The sequence below is a fragment of the Symphalangus syndactylus genome, chromosome 8, assembly GCF_028878055.3.
Source record: "Symphalangus syndactylus isolate Jambi chromosome 8, NHGRI_mSymSyn1-v2.1_pri, whole genome shotgun sequence".
Classification (NCBI taxonomy): domain Eukaryota; kingdom Metazoa; phylum Chordata; class Mammalia; order Primates; family Hylobatidae; genus Symphalangus; species Symphalangus syndactylus.
Window position 1 is genome coordinate 74,348,679 of NC_072430.2, and position 17,761 is coordinate 74,366,439.

At 40.2% G+C, this 17,761-nt stretch overlaps 1 protein-coding gene across 1 annotated transcript in view; it reads left to right on the top strand.

Moving 5' to 3' along the window:
- MYO3B (myosin IIIB) overlaps positions 1-17,761 on the top strand; it is a 269,300-nt gene that overhangs the window by 44,468 nt on the left and 207,071 nt on the right. Inside the window, exon 6 of the mRNA XM_063645412.1 lies at positions 8,232-8,311. Within this exon, the coding sequence (XP_063501482.1) occupies positions 8,232-8,311 (80 nt within the window). The remainder of the gene's footprint in view (positions 1-8,231; positions 8,312-17,761) is intronic.

Genomic DNA, 17,761 nt, shown 5'->3' on the forward strand with positions numbered 1-17,761 from the left:
GGTGGCGGGGTCAGTCCAGGTAAAAGCAAAGAGAGGCTGGGACGAGGGGTGCAGGGGAATAGTGAAAAAGGCATCTTTAAGATCAAGAAAGGAATAGTGAGTTGTGGAGGAAGGTTTTGAGGACAAAGGAGTGTACGGGTTTGGCACCACAGAGTGGATAGGCAAAACAATTTGGTTGATAAGGCACAGATCTTGAACTAATCTGTAAGACTTGTCTGGTTTTTGGACAGGTAAAATGGGGAATTGTAAGGAGAGTTTATAGGTTTTAGAAGCCCATGCTCTAGCAGGCGAGTGATAACAGGCTTTAATCCTTTCAAAGCATGCTGTGGGATGGGATAGGGGCATTGAGCGGGATAAGGGTGATTAGGTTTTAATGAGATGGTAAGGGGTGCATGATCGGTAGCCAAGGAGGGAGTAGAGGTATTTTATACTTGTGGGTTAAGGTGGGGGAATATGAGAGGAAGACACGAAGGAGGCTTTGGGTTGGGGAGAAGGGCAGCAATGAGATGTGGCTGTAGTCCAGGAATAGTCAGGGAAGCAGATAATTTAGTGTCGCAGCCTAATAAGGGAATTGGGCAGGTGGGGATAACTAAAATGGAGTGCTTAAAAGAGTATTGTCTAAGTTGGCACCAGAGTTGGGAAGTTTTAAGAGGTTTAGAAGCCTGGCTGTCAATACCCACAACAGTTACGGAGGCAAGGGAAACAGGCCCTTGAAAAGAAGGTAATGCGGAGTGGGTAGCCTCCATATTGATTAAGAAGGGGATGGGCTTACCTTCTACTGTGAGAGTTACCCGAAGCTTGGCATCCATGATGGTTTAGGGGGCTTCCGAGGTGATCAGGCAGTGTCAGTCTTCAGCCCCTAAGCCGAGAAGATCTGGGAAGGAGTTAGTCAGAGAGCCTTGGGCCAGAGTTCCAGGGGCTCTGGGAGTGGCTGCCAGGTGAGTTGAACAGTCCGATTTCTGGTGGGGTCCCGCACAGATGGGACATGGCTTAGGAGGAATCCCGGGCTGTGGGCATTCCTTGGCCCAGTGGCCAGATTTCCGGCATGTGTAGCAAGCTCCTGGGGGAGGAGGTTCTGGAGGAACGCCTGGCTGCTGCGGTTCAGGCGTTTGGTAGTTCTTGTGTGCTGGAGCTGTGGCTGGGGTTTGTCTCACAGTGGAGGCAAGGAATTGAAACTTTTTTCTATTATGGTACACCTTGAAGGTGAGGTTAATTAAGTCCTGTTGTGGGGTTTGAGGGCCAGATTCTAATTTTTGGAGTTTTATTTAATGTCGGGAGCAGATTGGGTAATAAAATGTATATTGAGAATAAGATGGCCTTTTGACCTTATAGGGTCTACGGCTGTAAAGCGTCTCAGGGTTGCTGCCAAAGAAGCCATGAACTGGGCTGGATTTTTATATTTGATGAAAAAGAGCCTAAACGCTATCTGATTTGGGATAAAGAAAAAGGAGCATTAACCTTGACTATGCCTTTAGCTCCAGCCACCTTTTTAAGAGTAAATTGCTGGGCAGGTGGGGGAGGGCTAGTCACAGAACAAAACTGTTAAGCCAGACCGGGTGTGAGGAGGGGAGGTGCTCAAAGGATTATAGGGTGGAGGAGCAGAGGCTGAGGAAGAATTGGGACCTAGCTCGGCCTGGCGAGGTGGGGAGAGGTCAGATGGGTCTGTAGAAAAGGAAGATTAGAAAGACTCAGCGACGCTTGGGGTTGGGATTGAGGGGACAGGTGGGAGGGAAAGAAGGAAGATTTGGGACGACTTGCATTGGGCACAGAGACTAGGAAGGGACTGATGTGTAAAAGAATGCCTGGATGTCAGGCACCTCAGACCATTTGCCCATTTTACAACAAGAATTATTTAGATCTTGTAAGATGTAAAAATTGAAAGTGCCATTTTCCAGCTATTTGGAACTACTGTTGAGTTTGTATTGGGGTCAAGAGGCACTGCAGAAGAAAATAAGATGCTTAGATTTTAGGTCAGGTGAGAGTTGAAGAGGTTTTAAGTTCTTGAGAACACAGGCTAAGGGAGAAGAAGAAGGAATGGAGGGTGGAACGTTGCCCATAGTGAAGGAGGCAAACCTAGAGAGAAGAGAGCGCAGAGATATGAGGTTGGGGTACTTGCCCCTTCTCCAGAGAAGGGGTACAGACACGGAGAGAAGGGTTTGAGGGGTACTTGCCCCTCTCCTAGAAAAGCAGGACTTGCTGCTAAGGGTGAAGGAGAAGGGGTTGAGGGGTACTTGCCCCTCCGAAAAGCAGTACTTGCTGCTAAGGGTGAAGGAGAAGGGGTTGAGGGGTACTTGCCCCTCCCCCAGAAAAGCAGGACTTGCCCCTAAGGGTGAAGGAACAAGGCAGGCATCCCTGCGTGGTCTGACACCTTTGAAACCTGGGTGAATAATCAGGGAAGCGTCCCTGCAGGGATTAAACACCAAGGGAAGGCTGCCTTCCCTAGCCCGTGACTGGCGCCGGAGTTTTGGGTCCATGGATAAAATGTGTCTCCTTTGTCTCTACCAGAAAATGAAAGGAATTGAAATTAAGAGAAGGGAGAGATTGAAGAGTGGAAAGGAGAAAGTGGTTGAGGGATAGTGAGAGAGGCTGGAGAAGAGCTTAAGAAGAGGCCGCTTACTGGATTTAAAATTGGTGAGATGTTCTTTGGGCTGGTCGGTCTGAGGACCTGAGGTTGTAGGTGGATCTTTCTCACGGAGTAAAGAACAGGAAGACAGGGGATTGATCTCCTAAGGGAGGTCCCCTGATCCCCGGTTTCGGCACCAAATTTCATGTGTGTCCATGTGAAGAGACCACCAAACAGGCTTTGTGTGAGCAATAAAGCTTTTAATCACCTGGGTGCAGGCGGGCTGAGTCCAAAAAGAGAGTCAGCAAAGGGAGATAGGGGTAGGGCTGTTTTATAGGATTTAGGAAGGTAATGAAAAATTACAGTCAAAGGGGGTTGTTCTCTGGTGGGCAGGGGCGGGGGTCACAAGGTGCTCAGTAGGGGAGCTTCTGAGCCAGGAGAAGGAAATTCACAGGGTTAATCACTCAGTTAAGGTGGGGCAGGAACAAATCACAATGGTGGAATGTCATCAGTTAAGGCGGGGCAGGGCCTTTTCACTTCTTTTGTGATTCTTCAGTTACTTCAGGCCATCTGGGTGTATACGTGCAAGTCACAGGGGATGCGATGGCTTGGCTTGGGCTTGGAGGCCTAACAATTTTGATTTTCATTTCCCTAATGTTTAGTGATACTGAGTATCTCTTCATATACCTGTTAGCCATTTGTATGCCTTCTTTGGTGATATGCGTAGTCAAGTCCGTATTTAAATTGTTTTTTTTTTTTTGGGCTAGGCGTGGTGGTTCACGCCTGTAATCCCAGCACTTTGAGAGGCCAAGGCAGGTGGATCATGAGGTCAGGAGATCAAGTCCATCCTGGCTAACATGGTGAAACCCTGTCTCTACTAAAAATACAAAAAATTAGCCGGGCATGGTGGTGGGCGCCTGTAGTCCCAGCTACTCAGGAGGCTGAGGCAGGAGAATGGTGTGAACCCAGGAAGTCGAGCTTGCAGTGAGCTGAGATCGTGCCACCACACTCCAGCCTGGGCAAAAGAGTGAGACTCTGCCTCAAAAATAATAATAATAATAAAAATAATAAAATATTGTTTTTGTTATTTGGCTTTTTTACTATTGAGTTGTAGGAGTTCCTTATATATTTTGTGCGTTAATCCTTTATTAGCTATATAGCTATATAGTTTGAAAATAGTTTCTCCTATTCCATAGCTTATTTCTACAATCCGTTGATTGTTTCCTTGGTTGAGTAGAAGTTCTAGTTTTGTGTAGTCTCATTGTCTATATTTGCTTTTATAGCCTGTGTTTTGGTTTCATATCCAAAAAAATTGTTGCCAAGACTAATGTTGTGAAGCTTTTCTCCTATGTTTTCTTCTGGGCGTTTTATAGTTTCAGTTGTCTTTTTTGAGATGGAGTCTTGCTCTGTTGCTCAGGCTGGAATGCAGTGGCGTGATCCCTGTTCACTGCAAGCTCCACCTCCCAGGTTCACGCCATTCTTCTGCCTCAGCCTCCCGAGTAGCTGGGACCACAGGAGCCCACCACCACGCCCAGCTCATTTTTTGTATTTTTAGTAGAGACGGGGTTTCACCATGTTAGCCAGGATGGTCTCGATCTCCTGACCTTGTGATCCACCTGCGTCAGCTTCCCAAAGTGCTGGGATTACAGGCGTGAGCCACCATTCCTTGCTATAGTTTCAGTTCTTGCATTTTAATCTTCAGTCCATTTTGATTTGATTTTTGTGTATGGTGTAAGGTAAGTTAAATTTTGTTCTTTTGCATGTGGATATTCACTTTTCCTAACGCTGTTTGTTGAAGAGATTATTTTACCCCATTGTATACTCTTGGTGATTTTATCAAAGATCATTTGATCATGCATCTGTTGTGTGTTTATTTCTGGGCACTCTGTTTTGAATTCAGGAAATGTGAGTACTCCAGGTTTATTCTTTTTCTCACTGTTGTTTTGGCTATTCTGGGTCCTTTGTGGTTCTATATGAATTTTAGGATATTTTTTCTATCTGCAAAAGATGCCATTGGGACTTAATAGGGATTACACTGAATCTGTAGAATGCTTGGGGTAGTATGAACATTTTAACAATATCAAGTCTTCCAACCCATGAACAGTGATGTCCATCAGTTTATTTGTGCCTTCTTTAATTTCTCCCAGCAATGTTTTGTAGTTTTTGGTGTAAAAGTCTTTTGCCTCCTTGATTCAATTTATTCCCATTGTATTTTGATGCTGTTTTAAATGGAATTATTTCCTTAATTTCTTCTTTGAATAGTTCATTTTTAGTGTATAAAAATGCAACTGAATTAGCTGGGATTGGTGGTGCATGCCTGTAATCCCATCTACTCGGGAGGCTAAGTCATGAGAATCACTTGAATCTGGGAGGTGGAGGTTGCAGTGAGCTGAGATCACAACACTGTACTTCAGCCAGGGCAACAGAGTGAGACTTTGTCTGAAAAAACAACAACAACAACAACAACAAACTGATTTTTGGGTGTTCGTTTTTTTTTTTTTTTTTTTTTTTTTTTTTTTTTTTGAGACAGAGTCTCTCTCTGTCCCAGGCTTGAGTGCAGTGGTGTGATCTCGGTTCACTGCAACCTCTGCCTCCTGGGTTCAAGCAATTCTCCTGCCTCAGCCTCCGGAGTAGCTGGGATTACAGGCACCCGCCACCACGCCTGGCTAATTTTTGTATTTTCAGTAGAGATGGGGGTTTCACTCTGTTTGCTTGGCTGGTCTCGAACTTGTGATCTTGTGATCCACCCGCCATGGCCTCCCAAAGTGCTGGGATTACAGGCATGAGCCACTGCGTCCAGGCTGAGTGTTGGTTTTGTATCAACAATTTTGCTAAAGTTAGTTCTAACATTTATTAGTTCTAACACTTCTTTAAATGTGGAATCTTTAGGGTTTTCTACATATAAGATCATGAACGGAGATTAATTTTACTTCTTCCTTTCTGATGTGGATGCCTTTTATTTCTTTTTCTTACCTAATTGCCCCAGCTAAGACTTCCAGTACTATAATATATTGAGTAGAAGTGGTGAGTGTGTGAATCCTTGTCTTGTTTTTGATCGTGTGGAAAAAGCTTTCAGTTTTTCACTGTTTGGTATGATGTTAGTGTTACTGGAGAGGGATCCCAATCCAGATCCCAAGAGAGGGTTCCTGGATCTTGCACAAGAAAGAATTTGGGATGAGTTCATAGAGTAAAGTGAAAGCAAGTTGATTAGGAAAGTAAAGGAATAAAAGAACGGCTGCTCCATAGGCAGAGCAGCCCCAAGGGCTGCTGGTTGCCCATTTTTATGGTTATTTCTTGATTATATGTTTAATAAGGGGTAGATTTGTCATGAGTTTTCTGGGAAAAGGGTGGGCGATTCCCGGAACTGAGGGGTCTTCCCCCTTTTAGACCATATAGGGTAACTTCCTGATGTTGCCATGCATTTGTTGTCATGGAGATGGTGGCAGTGTCTTTTAGCATGCTAATTCATTATAATTAGCATATAATGAACAATGAGGATGACCAGAGGTCACTTGCATTGCCATCTTGGTTTTGGTGAGATTTGACCAGCCTTTTCTTTTTTTAACTGCAACTTGTTTTATCAGCAAGGTCTTTATGATCTGTATTTTATGCCAACCTCCTATCTCATCCTGTGACTAAGAATGCCTGACCTCCTGGGAATGCAGCCCAGTAGGTCTCAGCCTTATTTTTACCCAGCCCCTATTCAAGATGAACTTGCTCTGGTTCAAATGCCTCTGACATTTCACTATGGGATTTTCATAAATGGCCATTATTATATTGAGGTAATTTCCTTTTATTTCTTTTTTTTGTGGACATATATTTTTATTTCTCTTTGGTAAATATCTGGAAGTGTTATTTCTGAGCTATATGAATTTATGCTTACTTTATAAGAAATTTTCCACCTGATTTCAACAGTAGCTCTAATATTTTGTATTCCTATCAGCAGTGAAGGTTCCAGTTGTTCCTAATACTTGCTAACACATGATATTGTCTGCCTTTTTTATTTTAGCCATAATAGCAGGTATGTAGAGCTGTATCATTGTGGTTTTTATTTCTACTTCCCTAATGACTAATTAAGTTAAAGTTATATCATGTGCTTATTTGTCCTTTGAGTATCTTCTTCAGTGAAGTTTCTGTTCAAATATATTGCCCATTTATTAATTGATTGTCCCTCTTCTTGTTGTTTAGTAGGAGGTGTTCTTCTTTTTTTTTTTTTATTATACTTGAAGTTCTAGGGTACATGTGCACAACGTGCAGGTTTGTTACATAGTTTACATGTGCTATGTTGGTGTGCTGCACCCATTAACTCGTCATTTACATTAGGTATATCCCCTAATGCTATTCCTCCCACCTCCCCCCACCCCATGACAGGCCCCGGTGTGTGATGTTCCCCACTCTGCATCCAAGTGTTCTCATTGTTGAATTCCCACCTATGAGTGAGAACATGCGGTGTTTGGTTTTCTGTCCTTGTGATAGTTTGATCAGAATGATGGTTTCCAGCTTCATCCATGTCCCTACAAAGGACATGAACTCATCCGTTTTTATGGCTGCATAGTATTCCATGGTGTATATGTGCCACATTTTCTTAATCCAGTCTATCATTGATGGACATTTGGGTTGGTTCCAAGTCTTTGCTATTGTGAGTAGTGCCACAGTAAACATACGTGTGCATGTGTCTTTATAGCAGCATGATTTATAATCCTTTGGGTATATGCCCAGTAATGGGATGGCTGGGTCAAATGGTATTTCTAGCTCTAGATCCTTGAGGAATCGCCACACTGTCTTCCACAATGGTTGAACTAGTTTACAGTCCCACCAACTGTGTAAAAGTGTTCCTATTTCTCCACATCCTCTCCAGCACCTATTGCTTCCTGACTTTTTAATGATCACCATTCTAAATGGTATGAGATGGTATCTCACTGTGGTTTTGATTTGCATTTCTCTGATGGCCAGTGATGATGAGCATTTTTTCATGTGTTTGTTGGCTGCATAAATGTCTTCTTTTGAGAAGTGTCTGTTCATATCCTTCACCCACTTTTTGATGGGGTTGTTTGATTTTTTCTTGTAAATTTAAGTTCTGTGTAGATTCTGGATATTAGCCCTTTGTTAGATGGGTAGATTGTAAAAGTTTTCTCCCACTCTGTAAGTTGCCTGTTCACTCTGATGGTAGTTTCTTTTGCTGTGCAGAAGCTCTTTAGTTTAATTAGATCCCATTTGTCAATTTTGGCTTTTGTTGCCATTGCTTTTGGTGTTTTAGACATGAAGTCCTTGCCCATGCCTATGTCCTGAATGGTATTGCTTAGGTTTTCTTCTAGGGTTTTTATGGTTTTAGGTCTAATATTTAAGTCTTTAATCCATCTTGAATTAATTTTTGTATAAGGTGAATTTCGTTTTATTTCTAATTTGTTCAGTGAATTTAATAATTTTGTTCTTTATTTTTGCTTATAAAACGAACATAAATTCAATTTATAAGTTACAAATTATTTTAAACTTAATGTAATTATTATAATTTATATCATCAAAGTTTCAAAATTTTCCAAATTTTAAAAATTCACAGCAGATTATTTTGAAAATTCAGAAAAATACAAGGACACAAAGGGAAAAATTACTCATGATCCTATTCCTTAAGTTTTCCTTTAATTTATGTTCTTTGTGGTCTCTTTCTCAGGTAATTTGGCCCAGACAAGAGCTAGGATAACAGTGGCCTCAAGATCTTTGCCTCCACATTTCAGTGCTGGAAAAGCCAAGGTGAGTAACAGATTTGCACCAAATATGGTATGGACTGGCAGGTACTCTTGACCCAGGGATAATCTTAGAGTGGGCAGCATTAGTTCCCTTCAAGCAGCTCTCTGCCTGGGCAGTCTAGTAGAGAGATTAAAGGCATTTAGGAAATTAGCGGTTAGGAAATTGGAAACATGGAATCCTTACAATCCTGATTCTCAGAAAGAGCACTTAAGAACAATGCTACCTGAAAAAATACAGTCTATCTAAGTAAAGATAAAGCATTTCTCTGAAATTACCAGCAAGCTAGTGGACCAAATGGAATCAGGGAGGAAAGAAACTACAGTGTTTCCTATTGCTTTCCTTTGCCCTCTGAAAAATGAGTTGTACACTCATCTGTGCAAAGGAGTTATTAGAAGGGTTAAAAAATATCCAGCTGTAAAATATGTCTTTAACTGTTCTATCCTTCCAGCTAAAGTTTAACAAGAGTCTTAAGGACTGCTTGGTTAATATTCATTGTAAGTGCTAACAGAGAAACACAGTTATCTTGAAGGAGTAAAGGGTGGTCACATTTCTGAATTTTCTTACCTTTTGGTTTACACTGAAAATTTATTTAATAAAGAATAAAAAATTTGACCACACATTAATACTGTTAAATAGTATTCCAAAATTGATACAGATATACATATTTATACCTACTTTGCTTGAGAATAAAAGACTTATTTGCAGAGTAGGAACTCAAATCATTTTTTGTTAAATATAATTTTTATACCAATATTGCTATTGTAATACCCTACATTTCAAACTTGCTACTTAACAGCAAGACATTAGTACTATCTGGGCCTCTAGAAGAGATTTACACAGGAGTTTCAGTGGTTCTGATGGCCTCTTGATAGCGCAAGTAAAATTTTATCTATATTTAATACAGTTGGTTCTCACTATTTGTAAAACTTGTGCTCTCTAAAGTTGCTGCAAACTCTGAATCAGCAAATACTGAACCATTGCTTCTAGGAGGAAATACAGGGTCAATACTTAGGCCACAATATTTTTGTGAAGTGATCAATGCGTAACCGCATTTTACACATGTTTCTGTTAAAAGACACCTTATTTAATATATGTTTATTCTAAATAATTATAGTCAGTGTTTTAAAATATAAAACAGTATGTCAATTGCAGCATTTGTGTCATTGAACTCACAATCAACAGCACTGTAACACATGCCTGAACAATAAGTATTTTCTCCATGAGGCATATCACAACCTTCTTGTGCTTAGAAACACTAGAGAGCACCACACTTGCAGGGATACATTTTTTAAAATTTTTTTTTTGAGGCAGAGTTTCACTCTTGTTGCCGAGGCTGGAGTGCAATGGCACGATCTTGGCTCATCACAACCTCTGCCTCCTGCGTTCAAGTGATTCTCCTGCCTCAGCCTCCCGAGTAGCTGGGATTACAGGCATGCATCACCTCGCCCAGCTAATTTTGTATTTTTAGTAGAGACGGGGTTTCTCCGTGTTGGTCAGGCTGGTCTCGAACTCCCGACCTCAGGTGATCCGCCCACCTGGGCCTCCCCAAGTGCTGGATTACAGGCACTCACCACCACACCTGGCCCTTTTTTTTTTTGAGACAAGGTCTCACTCTATTGTCCAGGCTGGAGTGTAGTGGCGTGATCATAGCTCACTGTAACCTTGAATTTCTGGCTTCAAGGATCCTTCCACCTCAGCCTCCAGAATAGCTAGGACTATAGGTGGGCACCACCATATCTGGCTAATTAAAAAAAAATTTTTTTTTTTGTAGAGATGAGGTCTTGCTGTGTTGTTCATGCTGGTCTCAAACTCCTGGCCTAAAGTGATCCTTCTGCCTTGGCCTCCCTAAGTGCTGGGTTTGCAGGTGTGAGCCACCACACCCACCCTGGGTTGGGGAGGGGTCGGGGGCAGCATTTTAAACAGCAAAATTACCAATGGAAAATCACAAAAATGCAAAAAAAAGAAAATGTGGTACTTAAACAGACCTCAAAAAGGACACTTGTTTATGAGAGCTGAAATAAGAAGGCAGAGCATCATCCTCTTTGACATCAGCTGGAAATGTGTGCATCAGGGGACTGAGCATTTCTGTGAATGACCATGAAAGCATTGCAGATATTGACTTTGGGTTACAAATAAATTTTAGCAAGTAGGCAAATCCTCAGATAATGAAGATGGATTGTCTATGTGGTTTTTTTGGAGCCACGGCTTCCACCAGTTCTAAAAGGGATTATGACACAGACACATTAAAGAACCCCATGTCGTATTTCCTGTCAACCCACATTCCTCTCCTTTCCTCTGTTTGATTTTTGACTACTGGACTAAGGCATATCCCCTGCCTTCCACACCCATAGTACCAGCACAGTGTTGCCTCCCTCCCTGTACTATCTACAATGGCTCAGACCCTGCCCACATGAAAAGTGTGCCTTCTAGTGTGTGGCATATATTTACGTAATTAATAATAATATGTATGGGTCTGATGAAAATGACTAAAGATTTGTTTTCACTTAGAAAATGAGTTGAAAATTCTAATTAAGGCATCAAAAATATGAAGTGTAGTAATAGCAATAAAAAATGAAACAAAACCAACTCCAGTTACTATCTGACTTATCCAAGGTAAAATTACAGAAGTGGCCCTGGATAAAGTTGGGCTTTATAAATGTGGGGGAAAAGTAATATTGTTTCCTCACCCATCAAAAGGTTTATGGCTGAGACCTCTATAACAAAAAACAGATTAACAAGAGAAAAGCATACAAATTTATTTAATATAAGTTTTAGATGACATGAGAGCCATCAGATATGAAGACCCAAAGAAACAGGCAAATCTGTGTATTTTTATGGTCAGTTGTGCAGAATTATGACTGAAAAACAAAAGTGTATGATTTAGTGGTAATAAACTGGGGCTTACTTAGCAAGGACTGTTTGCTCAGATTCTTCTTGGTGTCCCTATATGACATTCCTTACCTCTGGGTATTCCTTACCTCAGGTCAGGACATCTGTCACATGAGGGTCTTCAGGGGAGAAGGGAGGGAGAATGGCAGAGAGTGACCTTCCTAGGTATTCTGGCCTGCTTCAGAGAAGAGCTGTGGGAAGGTGAGAGTGACCTTCCTAGGTATTCTGGCCTGCTTCAGAGAAGAGCTGTGGGAAGGTGAGAGTGGCCTTCCTGCTTCTGCTTTTTGAATGCGTAAGTCCCATGTTTGGGGATAGCATGTCCTTAATTCTGTCAGCTCCAACACATGGAGCAGCACTGCACGGAGCCAGTTTTCAATGTGTCTTGCTTTCTACTCAGTACCCTAAAGATGTTTGAGATCAGTGGTGCTGTAGGGTTTTTTTTCTTCTTCTTAAGGGATAGATATATCACTTGATAGCAATAAAAATTCTTCTAAAGAGGCTTTGTCAAGAAGATAATAAATATGAACACTTCTGAGGCTTCAGGATGCAAATAGTGAGCATGTACTAAGAACAGGAGGAAATTCTTCAGTTTTCATTTATTGCCAAAATCTAGATGGTTTATGGGATTCTTTGGAGTCTATATCTTTATCCAAGAGTAAATTTAGTTGGCAAATGAGGCAAATCTTACTGATACCATGCTTTCAGACTTTTATTTTATAAGTTATATAAACCACAGCCGGTGTTGTAACGACCCAGTGGGTTCATCTTGGCTCTTAGACAGAGCCAATTGATCAAGATGGGAATTGCAATAGAGAAAGAGTTAATTCACACAATGCTGGCTGTGCAGGAGCCCAGAGTTTTATTATTACTCAAGTCAGTCTCCTCGAGTAGTCAAGGATTGGAGTTTTGAAGGATACTTTGGTAGGTAGGGGGCAAGTCAATCAGGAGTTCTGATTGGTAAGGTCAGAGATGAAATAATAGGGAGTTGAAGCTGTCCTCTGGCGCTGAGTTAGTTTCTGGGTTGGGGCTATAAGACCAGATGAGTCAGTTTATTGATCTGAGTGGTGCCAGCTGAGCCATCGAGTCCAGGGTCTGTAAAATATCTCAAGCCCTGATCTTAGGTCTTACAATACTGATGTTATCCCCAGGAGCAATTTGGGGGGGTTTAGAGTCTTGCAGCCTCCAGCTGCTTGACTCCTATACCATAATTTCTAATCTTGTGGCTAATTTGTTAGTCTTGCAAAGGCAGCCTAGTCCCCAGGCAGGAAGGGGATTTGTTTTGGGAAAGGGCTATTATTGTCTTTGTTTCAAAGCTAAACTATATACTAAGTTCCTCTTGAAGTTAGTTCGGCCTACACTCAGGAATGAACAAGGACAGCTTGGAGGTTAGAAGCAAGATGGAGTCAGTTACGTTAGATCTCTTTCACTGTAATAATTGTCTCAGTTACAATTTTTGCAAAGGTAGTTTCAGTCCCTTTCTTTGGGTTTTGTAACACCTTATTCTTCAGGTGTGGGCTATGAAGATGGAAAAATGATGAAGACCACTCTAACATCTTCCTGCTGAACAGGAGGCATAGTGGGGTTAGGTATTGACCTCAGGGTAAGAGGAGTAGAACTGCTTTGCAGCTGTCTGCACATGCTGATAGGTGCCTGGTTGGGGTTTCAAGGCTTACATGACAAGGGTGTTAGTATTGTCATCTATAGTTTTAATGCAGGATTTATAGAACAGCATACTATAAGGTAAATAATGCATTCTGGGATAAGCAGTGCAATTCCAAGTCTTAAAAGTAAAGATTTGAAAGCATTAGTTTGGGGACTTGTAGCCCACAGATTATTTAGAATTTAATCCAAATTGCAGAAAATAATAAAAACTCAAGAACAACTAACAACAGGTGTATGATAGTTTTTTTTTTTTGAAGTATAATTTTTCTCTCACTATTCCCCAGTTTTATTAAAGATAAATCATAGTAGGTCAAATTTACTTGCAAAATAAATTTTAGCCCTATTGTGCTTGACTTGATTATTTGCATAAAGTCCAGTAGGAATAATTATTTGCCATACAGGCTCTTTTAAAATTGGCTTTGCTGAAACTTTGTTCTATAAGGAATCTCAGATTGTACTTTTAAAGCCTTGAAGCCCAGTCACAGATTTATCTATGCCTGCAAATACCTATATCAGTTGAGTGAATTTTCCTCCTCTGAAGGTCCTAAGATAACTTGGTGCTCCTGAGCCTGTCAGAGGTGACATTCTTTATTTAGTACGGGTCAGGAACCCAGTACAGGGACTGTGTAGACAAGGTATGAGGCCAGCTTTCCCTTTATTGGCTCTATAAGTCAACTTTGATTATTTAAAGAAAGCATGCCATTCCAGTCAAAGCCTTGGTAAAATAACCAGTTTCTCCGATTGTGTCCTGTTACAGAAGAAATGAGATTCTTATTGCAGTTATGCAAAAAACTAGACTGCAATAAGCTTAGAATACTCACAAATAGTTTCTAAATTCTGGAGGAATTAGGTAGAGAGAAAGCAATATGCTCCAAATTTCATTCATGGGAGTATACTTTACTCAATTGCTAAATGTTCTAAATCGCTCAAAAGAAAAAGTTTTCTTGGCTGGGCACAGTGGCTCATGCCTGTAACCCCAACACTTTGGGAGGCTGAGGTGGGCGGATCACCTGAGGTCAGGAATTTGAGATCAGCCTGACCAACATGGAGAAACCCCATCTCTACTAAAAATACAAAATTAGCTGGGCGTGGTGGTGCATGCCTGTAATCCTAGCTACTCGGGAGGCTGAGGCAGGAGAATTGCTTGAACCCGGGAGGTGGAGGTTGCGATGTGCCAAGATCACCCCATTGCACTCTAGCCTGGGTGACAAGAGCAAAACTGTCTCAAAAAAACAAAAAACAAAAAGTTTTCTTGACTCTGAAAAACAAAAGCATTAGCAATGTTTATCACATCGGCTCTCCATGAGTCCTAGAAGTTTGTTTTGTTTCCTCTATTCCAATAACACAATTTCTATGTTATTAGAGACTTGCATTCAAGAGAACCCATCAGAGCCCTATATCTGATTATAAACTGCCTTCCGAAAAGGATCAAAACAAGACAATTGTCTGGGGATGACAAAAGTCTTAGGACAGCCACTATTAAAGCTACAATTGACTAGGAATTTTGGTTACTTCTGTGGCATACAAAAATTTTACATATGATTAAAAGGCTTAATATACATTAAATTATATCAGAATTATAGAAGCTTCCTATAATTTTGGAACACATACAAATAACATATTTATAAAAATACAGTCCAAAGAAAGCCAAACATAATTTCATATTTGACAATGTTTCCTGTGTGATTTTTATATAAAATAAGCAAATACATCATTTTTGCACTTTAGGGGACCTAATATCTAAAAGATTAATTGGATCAGAAAAAGACATACTTTATAATTTGATTTTGGAAAGTTTGTCACATATAAAACGTTTACAACACTGGATATCACTAAATAGAATCCCAGGTCACCATAAGTCATTCATTTAGCCAAAATGATAACCCAGAAATTTTAAAAAGGAAAATACCTTTACTCTGATAGAGAGGAGACTCAGCTTTCTAGACAACAAGATCCAATGAAGACAGCATGAGGCCAGCTGAATCTGTCTCTTCTCTCTCCCCTCCCTTTTTTTCGTAGTTTACTCAAAAGGCAAACAAGATTTGTTTTAATTGTCTCTTAATATTACATAAAAATCTTTTTCAAAAGAGAAAACTAAGTTTCATGTTTGCTTTAGGGCATCTTTAATGCTAAAGCTAGTTTTTAATAAAATTTTATAAATTTATGCAGTTTTAATTAGTTTGACCATAAGGTAAGATTTTCATAAACTTTTTATAACTCTTTACAATTTTCTGTTAAACAGATCAATTTTTTTTAAAAGAAAACCCTGTTATTCAGACACATGGGCTCAGATTCTGGCTCCACATCAATGTGCTTTTATTTTAATGTTCGAGCTACAGAAAGATACTAAACAATTCCCTTCAACTCTTAGCCAACTTGCTGCTTCTCACAGAACTTCCTTTACCAGATCAACCCTTCACAAACCTTTCCAACTTGCTTAAACATTCAGTTTTGTCCCTTTACTCTTTTAGGTTAAGACATTCTTTAAAACCCTCTGAACTAGAAAAAATTACATTCCCTTTAACAAAAGCCATATTCCCATGCCTTCTTATAATTTCGCACCAAAACCACATTCTACTTTCCTTCTATACCTTGCACCTTGCATGTAAAACTCTTTTTCCAGTGGACTCAAGTACGTGTTACACTGTTAACTTTTAGCATCTTTCATTTTTGGTGAAAAGCCTGGTAAGTAAATGATTTTAATATATACTAGCTGTGGAGCCTAGGACACCAGACAGAAGTGCAAATAAGGTTTGATTCTTCCTAGTACAGGTAGGGGACATGGCTTATGCCACATGTCCCCAGGCCTTATCTAGAACCTAATGGCTCCAAAGTAGGTAAGTCAAACAGTTTTTAAAAGTCAAAAAGGCAGTTTATTACCTTAAAGCATTTAGCAAACCTAATATCTGACCTAATTTAGACCAAATGTTTCGACCAAATGTCTAAATTTTGAAGACATTTTTATTTTACCAATAATCTTTAAAATTGTCTTTATTTCCAAAAGATTACTAAAGTCACATGAACAAAAAGCATTAAAGCTTCTATTTTTCTGACAAAATATTTGATTTAAGCCCTTATTTTTACCCCCAATTGTTCAGAGCTCTTTCATATATAAACATCACACAGACAGATATAAATATACAGAGAAAAGAAGATCCAGTAGTTGTCAAGATTTTCATTTGTCAATAATTGGATTTCTGGCTTCAGGGTGGAGCCCTTGGAGGAATAGGGTGAGGAAAGCTTGCAATTTTCAGGGCCTAATAAGCAAGCACAGCTGGAAGGCAAAAACAGATCCCCAAAATTAAGGGTCCCATTTTTATATCACATTCTGGACCCCCAAAAAGAGGGAAACACTATGGAAGAAGGCATTTTATTGCATTACATTTTATTACAAGGCAACCCAAAGCCAATCGGCCCATTTTCTAATCAGCCCATCCACATGGGAGTCTCATCTGTCAGTGGAAGGTGGGGATGTTTGCATACCTTCCAGATGGCCAAGCATGCTTCTCTAATCCAAGCATACAAAGAGCCAAGTATCCCTCCATATCAGCCAATATCCCTTAAAGTTGCTATACACCAAGGCTAAAACCTTTCCCATAATGCAAAGTAATTTCTGATACCCCCAAAAGTAAAAAAAAAAAAAAAAAAAAGGTCAAGTGACATAATGTAAAACCAAACAGAGCCTTAGATTTTGAGAGAGATCTATCCACTTTCAATTCCTGGGGTTCCATGAGGAAAACAGGTTTTTTCCAGAATGGAGTCTGTGGTGCCACTTCTGTTTTTCCCCAGGAGTCCCAGGCTGTTTGAAATTCTTAGGTTCTCTCATGTGGGCATCAAGAGCAGCAAGAAGACAAAATGGAGAAAAATAATTCCATCAACTGAGAAGAAAAACCTTTTTCAGAAAAACATGATTCAAGAAGAGGAAAAAGATAAAGGCCTTTTAAATATGTATAGCTTGGATATCCATTTTAATTAAGCTGATTTTAACAGTAGAGCTCTTTTATTTTTTTAAAATCTCTTATTCCAGACTCCAGCCAGGAGAGCCAATATTTTTGGCTTTTGAATTCTACCACAGGTAACCTCCCAGTGAAATTAATAAGTTTTAACTAAGGTTATAACTTAACCATGGATGCATAAGGTGTCTCAAAGAGACAGTAAACAGTTTCTTTATTTATAAGATTTAGAATCTACCCAAAGGTAATTCAGAGAAATAAAAAATTAAGACAGGAAATCAGAAGCAGTCCATGGGGGAAATAATAAATGGCAAAAAGTTACACAAATAACAAACCAGAAAGGACTGATTTCCTAAGCGAAGAATTGAACCTAGGCTGCCATTGTCAAAAAACAAAGCCTTAGCTACGGAGCTACAACATTAAGCAGTTTCTACTGTTCTTCCCAAAAGAGGCCTAGAGTAGCCAATTTTGAGCTTGCGAAGGCTTTAAACTGTTTGAGATAAATTTTAGGGCTGGCTATGACATGAACCACAAAATCCTTGTCCTCTGGATGGCAGAGACTAAAATAAAGTATCCCCACATGGTCACATGGTTAAGATTTTAAGGACATAAAACAACATGAGAAACCTCATCCGGTATTGGTTTCAGGGGCCTGCAGCAAAGTTTGTAACTGACAAGCCTGCCAGGCTGGCTTGAAAAGTAGGCATTTAGGGGTCCCCAGCCCACGGTCTATCCTGTGGCACTGCCTCTCCATTACAGAAAGACAAATTCTTAGCACAAAGTACACCAGATTTGCTGCAGCCTAATAAGACTAGTCTCACAAATCCTTTTTTTTCTATTAATCAAACCTTTGCAGAAGAGACAAACAATGATGTTTACCATTTACACACACACACACACACACACACACACACACGAGAGAGAGAGAGAGAGAGAGAGAGAGAGAGAG